General features: G+C 42.1%; 1 protein-coding gene across 1 annotated transcript in view; it reads left to right on the top strand.

The window, feature by feature from the left end:
* Positions 1–8,443, top strand: part of LOC116503402 (major histocompatibility complex class I-related gene protein-like) — a 14,117-nt gene extending 5,674 nt beyond the window's left edge. The window contains exons 6-9 of the mRNA XM_032209801.1: positions 918–1,007; positions 2,213–2,248; positions 7,150–7,181; positions 8,154–8,443. Coding sequence (XP_032065692.1) covers positions 918–1,007; positions 2,213–2,248; positions 7,150–7,181; positions 8,154–8,159 — 164 coding nt within the window. The 3' untranslated portion in view covers positions 8,160–8,443. The remainder of the gene's footprint in view (positions 1–917; positions 1,008–2,212; positions 2,249–7,149; positions 7,182–8,153) is intronic.
* Positions 8,444–8,705: the final 262 nt, after the last annotated feature.

Here is an 8,705-nt window from a genome sequence, read left to right as displayed (position 1 = left end):
GCTCCTAAAGGCTATTCATGCCCTTTTTTAAAAAGGGCCATTTTTGGGAGCTTTGCAGAGTGCAAAAACGTTTTTAAAAATTTGCCTCTTCAAAACCTTTACTCCGTTGTGTCTTATACTCAAAAATACGATAATTCAATCCACCGCTTTGCTCTACGCAGGCATCCAACATAAACCATCCCAGAAAGATGGCTGTTCAGCTCTTCCTCGGAGAAATCCATCATCTCTGTGGAACAGAGATTCTGTTCCTACTACTAGGAATCTTTTCTTAATGTGACTAGGTTAACTTCGTCTTGGCTGCAGGGCTGGGATTGAAAAATGTTAGCCACTGGTTCTCTGCCTGGTTGCTGGGTGGGCGTGGCCATGATGGGCATGGCCTACTTCTGCACCATGGTGGGGGGGAGTGTTTTCACCCTCCCCAGGCTCCGGAGGCTTCCCACGAGCCTCCAGGAGAGGAAAATGGCCACCTCCGGGCTCCGGAGGCCGGAAACAGGCCCATTTTTGGACTTCCAGAACTTCTGGTAGATTCATCTTTTGCCCTCCCCAGGCTCTGGTGACTTTTCTTGGGCCTCTGAGACGGCAAAAACAGCCTCCCTGGTGCTTCTGGAACTTCTGGGAGGCCCATTTTTTGCCCTCCCAGACCCTCCACACGGGCCCTGCACTTACCTAGCATGATGGACAGGCCGTGTGGAGACTCCTGGGAGGGGAGGGGAGGGGTGGGCAGGGCTAGCCAGTCCTTGTAACTACCGGTTCGGCGAACCAAATATAAAATTAACACCCAGTTCACCCTCTCTAAACCAACTGAATCCCACCCCTGATTGGCTGCCCTCTCACCAAGGCCAGGAAATAAAATGGAAGAGAAACCCACTAGAGAAACCCGGAGCTCCCCTAGTTATTTCTTCTTTTCTCCAACACAGCTTTCGTATCCAACTTTGGACTGATTGCTGGAGTCATAGGGGTTGTGGTAGCCGCAGTCCTCATTGCTGCTGGAGTGACTATCTGCATCAGTAAGTAATTAGTGGGTGGGCCCAGGGTGTGTCATTCACAAAATGGAGGTACTGCCAATCTCCACAGCTCCAAATAGAATAGAATTTTTTACTGGCCAAGTGTGATTGGTGTCAGGTGCTCCGTTTAATAATCAAGAAAGAAACCACTCAACTCCATGCTTAGAATTAAGTGTGCTTTTACTAATTACAAACGATGAGTAGCAAAGCAAAGCTGAGTCTGAGTAAAAAGGCGCGGAAGCAATAGATATCATGTATAATTCAATCCCCTCCCCTTGGCACCCGATTTCATAGTCCAATAATAATTCACCCAACCGTCAGGTGGGAGATGTCTTCAAAAAGCATCATCAGGGTGGAATGCTGGACAGTTGGCCTTGGCGGGAAACTCCCTTCTTCCACATGCGCAGATAGATGGTCGGGACAGCTCCTAATAACAATCCTCCAGTACATAACGATTCCCCTCCCAAATACCATGCCCCCCCTCCCTGTTTCAATGGCAGCCGAAAAGCAGCAGCGAAGCAGAGGCTGACAATTGGACACACAAGGAATTTGTCTTTGGTGCAGATGCTCTCAGTGTACATAAAAAGACAAGATGCGTTCTTCAAGAATCATAAGGTACAACGCTTAATGACAGCCAAGCCTGCTGTAGTAATCTGAGATCCGAGTCTAGCCGAAAGTATTCATGGAATGCGTTCCTCCCTTTTCCTCAGCATGGCAACTTGATAACAGTTGAAAATGCTTTATGAGTTGACAGCCGCACAATCCTCCCATGAGCCAGGCATCTGTGCAGCACATCCAGATCGCTTGTCTTCCCTCCCGCCTCTGCAATCTGTGTTGTGGCAAGGGGCTGGCAGGCCACGCCCATCCCCTTGGCATATTTTCAGGGTAGGGCTTATATTAGGCTCACCCCGAAAGGGCTAGGGCTTGTTTTTGGGCTGGGTCTTTTTTGGGGGGAAACAGAGTAATCACCATTGATCCTGGTTATCTCCTTTGGACTTGCCAAGGTCAGTTGATGTTTCACCTGCTGCGTTTGGAAGCCGTTCCTTCTTCCAGGAGGGTTTTCCAACTTGGCGGTAGAGTCTACAGCTTTCTGCTGCTCCTTTTGAAGAAGGAGCACTGAAGCTCTGAAGTTCTACCAAAGGCTGAGGGGAAACTGAGGGATCTCGAACCAGGTACGTCCTCTCTGACTTCTTGATTCTGTCTTGCAGAAAAACGTGGCAGAAATGCATACAGAACAGCATCAGGTGAGCAACCCCCAGAGGTAATTTTTGGTACTGTCTTTGGGGGGGATGAGTGGACAATCCAGATTAGCCCAAATGAAGCTGCGGAAGATTCATAGCTTCCCTGAGATGAGAAATAAGGGCTCCTGCCGAGTATAAGTTTATATGTACAGTATTCAAGTAGTCCTTGACTTATGGCCACAATTGATGCTCACATTTCTATCGCTAAGTGAGACATTTGTTAAGTGAGCATTGTCCCATTTTCACCTTTCTTGACACAGGTGTTTAAGTGAATCACTGCAGGGGGTGAATTAGCGACATGGTTGTTAATTGAATCTGGCCTCCCCATGAACGTTGCTTGTCAGAAGGTTACAGAAGGGGGGATAACGTGACCTGGGACCAATGGTGGTGGGTTTCAAATTTTTTTGGAACCTCTTCTGTAGGTGTGGCCTGCTTTATGGGAGTGGCTTGCTGGCCATGTGACTGGGTGGGCATGGCCAACTTGTAAAATGTGGTGAAACTGACTTAGTAACGCTCTTGCTTAGCAACCAAAATGTTGGCTCAGGAACTCTGGCATTTGAAGCACACAAGTCTTAAAGCTATCAAGTTACAAGACCTTTGCACCCCTAACCCTTTAGAGAAAAAAACCCAGGGGTGTCCAAACTTGACAGCTTTAAGACTTGTGGACTTCAACTCCCAGAATTCCTCCTTTCGCTCTTCATCTTGATGATGTGTGGACGGGCGGGGGGAGGGAGCTGGAACCAGTTCTAAACGGTGCTGTAGATTTGTGGAACCTCTTCTATAGAAGAGGTTAGAACTGGCAGGAACCCACCCCTGCCTGGGACATTGCAACCGTCGTAACTACGAGTCAGTTGCCAAGCGTCTGAATTTTGATCACGTGGCCCTACAGATGCTGCAATGGTTGTAAGGATGGAAAACAGACATAAGTCACTTTTTTCCAGTGCCGTTGTAACTTTGAGCAGTCACTAAATGAACTGTTGTAATTCAAGGACTGCCTGTATATATATTTATTGATTTATTAATTGAAATTTCTAAACTGTCCCATGGTTAATTAAAACACATTTTAAAAAAATTGAAACATATACATGCTGCGCCAAAGTCGGGCCCCATTGCTCAACCACCATGTGATGGACTGTTTTCCCCTGAGGCTGAAGAGGCAACGCTCTAAAGATAGAACAGTGACACTGAATGAAACTAATTGTCAACTGTGCATAATAATCCCCCTGAAACCTTCCCTAAGGGCTTCTTCAGGGAAAGGGGAAAGAAGGGGCCCTGGGGCAGGATGACTCAAAATGAGAGCCCTGGTGCATGTTAATAGGAATAGGAGTAGGAGTAAGAGTAGGAATAGAGTAGAATAGAACAGAACAGACACAATGGAATATAACACATATAAGAAGAGAAGAGAAGAGAACAGATGCAATGGAATATAACATATATAAGAATAGGATAGGATAGAAGAGAAGAGAAGAGAACAGACACTGGAATATAACATATATAAGAAGAGAAGAGAACAGACACAATGGAATACAACATATATAAGAAGAGAATAGAATAGAATAGAATAGAATAGAATAGAATAGAACAGACACAATGGAATATAACATATATAAGGATAGAAGAGAAGAGAAGAGAAGAGAACAGACACAATGGAATATAACATATATAAGAATAGAAGAGAAGAGAAGAGAACAGACACAATGGAATACAACATATATAAGAATAGAATAGAATAGAATAGAATAGAATAGAACAGACACAATGGAATATAACATATATAAGGATAGAAGAGAAGAGAAGAGAAGAGAAGAGAAGAGAAGAGAACAGACACAATGGAATATAACATATATAAGAAGAGAAGAGAAGAGACACAATGGAATACAACATATATAAGAATAGAATAGAATAGAATAGAACAGACACAATGGAATATAACATATATAAGGATAGAAGAGAAGAGAAGAGAACAGACACAATGGAATATAACATATATAAGAAGAGAAGAGAAGAGAAGAGAACAGACACAATGGAATACAACATATATAAGAATAGAATAGAATAGAACAGACACAATGGAATATAACATATATAAGGAGAGAAGAGAAGAGAAGAGAACAGACACAATGGAATATAACATATATAAGAAGAGAAGAGAACAGACACAATGGAATACAACATATATAAGAATAGAATAGAATAGAATAGAATAGAACAGACACAATGGAATATAACATATATAAGAAGAGAAGAGAAGAGAAGAGAACAGACACAATGGAATATAACATATATAAGAATAGAATAGAATAGAATAAAACAGACACAATGGAATATAACATATATAAGAATAGAAGAGAAGAGAAGAGAAGAGAAGAGAAGAGAAGAGAAGAGAACAGACACTGGAATATAACATATATAAGAAGAGAAGAGAACAGACACAATGGAATACAACATATATAAGAATAGAATAGAATAGAATAGAACAGACACAATGGAATATAACATATATAAGAATAGAAGAGAAGAGAACAGACACAATGGAATATAACATATATAAGAATAGAATAGAATAGAATAAAACAGACACAATGGAATATAACATATATAAGAATAGAATAGAATAGAATAGAATAGAATAAAACAGACACAATGGAATATAACATATATAAGAATAGAATAGAATAGAACAGACACAATGGAATATAACATATATAAGAATAGAATAGAATAGAACAGACACAATGGAATATAAAATATATAAGAATAGAATAGAATATTGAATATTGAATATCAAATATAGAACAGAACAGAATATCGAATATTGAATATCAAATATAGAACAGGAGTTGGAAGGGACCTTGTAGGTCATCTAGTTCAACCCCCCTCTCACCCAAGCAAGAGACCCTACACCATTTCTGAGAGATGGCAGTCCAGTCTCTTCTTGAAAGCTTCCAGTGATGAAGCTCCCACAACTTCTGAAGGCAACTTCTGTTCCATGGGTTGATTGTTCTGTCAGAAAAGTTCTCCTTATTTCCAGGTTGAATCTCTCCTTGTTCAGTTTCCATCCATTATTCCTTGTCTGGCCTTCAGGCGCTTTGGAGAATACCTTGACTCCCTCGTCTTTGTGGCAGCCCCTCAAATATTGGAAGACTGCTATCATGTCTCCCTTGGTCCTACTCATCAGCAGACTAGACATTCCCAGTCCTTGCAACCGTTCTTCATGTGTTTTAGCCTCCAGTCCCCTAATCATCCTGATTGCTCTTCTAGGCACTCTTTCTAAAGTCTCAACATCTTTTTTGTAGTGTGACGACCAAAACTGGATGCAGTACTCTAGGTGTGGTCTTACTAAGGCTTTATAGAGTGACATTAGTACTTCATGTGATTCCCTGTATACGGCATTTTGATAGGCAATGATAGTGGCCATCAGTTTTCTCTTCCTACTGTATAAAATATAGTCTAGGACCGGACCAGGATTCTCCCTAATCAGTGTGGGTTGAAAAGAAAAAAGGGAAAGGGGCACTTAAAGGTTCAAAACACTGGAGCAAACGCTTCAGAGGCAACAGTTTTCATGGGGAATTAGAACAGAGCCCTGGAGTTTTGCTGCCCACCCGGTTGGACCTCGCTTTCCGCACGTGCCGCGTGATCGGCTAATTTGCTACTGCCTGGCTCCCCGGTTAGATTTTTCCTGGGAGGGGGACGCTCCTTGACCTCCGTCTTTTTTTCTCCCTCCTCACTTCTCGGGGCTCCACCAATGGGGGAGCAAAGCCCAGCGCCAGGCTTTGGGCTAACACAGGGGTCTGCAAAGTTGGCTGTTTTAAGACTGGTGGACTTCAACTCTCAAGATTCTGGAAGATCCCTGGGCTAACATGATTGATGCCCTCGGAGTCGGAAAGAGGCGAGAGAGCCCGGTCACATGACAGCAAACTTTGTGACCACATTGCTGAGTAATAAAAATTCCAGTCCCACGTTGTAATGAAGGAGTACCTATATTTGATAACTCATTGGGATTTTCAAAGTCATTGAGGATATTTTTGCTTTTAATCTAATTAAACTTCCTATCTGTCAGTTTAAAATAGTGACTTCCATAGTTAAATCATTTGGAGCAAACTAAAATCACTACTTTATAAACAAAAGGAAGGTGTTTTTTTCTCTTTGTTATGGTAGAGCCATTTTAACAAATTATTTATATTTGCAAGTGGTATGGAGTTTAGAAATTTTTTAGAATTAAAACCTTAACTACAATATAAGTACTTTAAAGTCATCCACGCAGTTCACTGGGTTGTAGGAGGAGTAAGATTTAAAAAAAGTGGCTAAAATATTTTTCATTTCCATTTTTTAGAGTTTTGGATAATGCAATTTCCTATTCTGTTCAGCTATTATTAGAATGTACTTTTTCCAATAGCAAGCAATAATGTGCTCGGAATGGTTGTTAAAGAAAGACAGGGAAACTTTAAGATGAGACAGACTTTCAGTGAATAACAGTGTACATTACCGTAAACACTATACAAGTATTTTAATATTTTAATAATATTATAAGATTAGATTTATTACATTTATTACATTTATATGCCGCCCTTTTTCCCCAAAGGGGACTCATAAGTGATACTGATATATAACACTTTTAATTAAACGTGTATCTTGAATAAATATAACTTTGACTTTCATATAACACTGATTTCGTTGTTGTCTTGGGTGACATCTGTGAAAAAAATTCAGGTGCTCAGGCATGAAAATGTGCCGCTTAAACACTATTCTTTTCCGCCCACACTGAAAAAAATTAGAGGGAACATTGGTGGGAGATGCCCAGACTTTTGCATTTCTTGTGTGTGTGATCCCTTTGATATATTGTCTGGCTAAAGAGGACGTTCCACTGTGCCCCGAATCTTGACTTTTTCATCTCTCTGTTACAGCCACTATCCAGAATTTTGAAATTCCTCCAATGGTAAGTAAAGACACTCAAGGCTGTAAGATCACACATTTTTCATCAGCGGGGAAAAATAAAATTTCCAGCTCTGCGACAAAATGTCATTTCCTTTCCTTTCCTTCTCCTCCCTTCCCTTCCCTTCCCTTCCCCTTCCTTCCTTCCTTCCTTCCTTCCTTCCTCCCTCCCTTGAGCAGTAGTGGCACAGTAGTTAGATTGCAGTACCGCAGACTACTTCTGCTGACTGTCAGATGCCTGCAGTTTGGCAGTTCGATTCTCACCAGGATCAAGGTTGACTCAGCCTTCCATCCTTCTGAGGTCGGTAAAATGAGGACCCAGATTGTTGGGGGCAAGAGACTGATGTCAGGTTTCCAAGTAACACCCGTAACGAAAGAAGACTCCAAGGCTTGAGGTTCCTCAAAGACTCATTTTATTAGAGATGTCATATTGGCACATCTGGGAGAACCCGAATCTGAAAGCTTCCAAGTTTTCCCCACCCAAAAGAAAGTTCAAGCCCCTGTCCAGTACCCACCTGTCCATCACATGATCCAATCAGGCGCCATCCAAAATTGGAGATGCCTCACCACAGCTGCAGGGCCAGATGACCTTGACTTTCTGAGAAAGAATGTTATTATGGCTACATATCACCCACATTCTTCATAATCCCCCCTCCCATTTTCCCACAGTAGAAAATGTGGCAGGCCTGAAGTCCAAAGATGGCTTCCAGGTCTGACAGCTGACTCTGTAAACTGCTTAGAGAGGGCTGAAAAGCACTGTGAAGCGGTATATAAATCTAAGTGCTAGTGCTATTCCTTCCTTCCTTCCTTCCTTCCTTCCTTCCTTCCCAATTCATTCATTCATTCATTCATCAAATGTCTATAATCAACCATCTCATAGAAAGCAACTCTGCATGGCACAGAATGACCATGCTTTAGTATTCCCCCCATCCCATTATTTATTGTTTTAATCATTTTTTCTTTCTTTCTTTCACAGAACTGAAGCGCATGCAGTTTAGAATGGTCTTCAATTAAAGCAGTCTATATGCTTAGGCAAAAGATTAACCAAATGACCCTAGCAGTTTACTACTCCGTTTGCTACAACTACTGTTTTGATTATTGAAGTTCACATACCGTATTTTTTGGAGTATAAGATGCAACTTTTTCCTTCCCAAAAAGAGGATGAAAATCTGGGTGCATCTTATACACCGAATACAGCCTTTTTGGCCCCCCGAAATACCGCCCCCTTCACCAAAATGGACGTGCAGAAAGTTTGGGAGGCTGCAAAGTGCTCCTGGGGATTGGGGAGGGCAATAATGAGTGAAAAAGGGGCCATTTTTTGTTCATTTTTGCCCTCTCCCAGCCCCTAGGACTTGACTTGACTTAAGTCTTTAGCGTCGGTACGGCATCGCCAGTCCCTTCGCTGTAGAGTCGCATGCATCCCAAATCAACGGGATCCATGATTCTAGGCTGAGTACTACTTGAGCTCGCCGGGCCCAAGAGTCGACAGAGCCCCTTCTGTTGGAAAACGGTGGGCACCTCGAGAAGG

This window comes from Thamnophis elegans, chromosome 2 (genome assembly GCF_009769535.1).
Source record: "Thamnophis elegans isolate rThaEle1 chromosome 2, rThaEle1.pri, whole genome shotgun sequence".
In the NCBI taxonomy this organism is placed as follows: domain Eukaryota; kingdom Metazoa; phylum Chordata; class Lepidosauria; order Squamata; family Colubridae; genus Thamnophis; species Thamnophis elegans.
The sequence above is the reverse complement of the archived record's forward strand: the minus strand, read 5'-3'. Positions and strand labels throughout refer to the sequence as shown.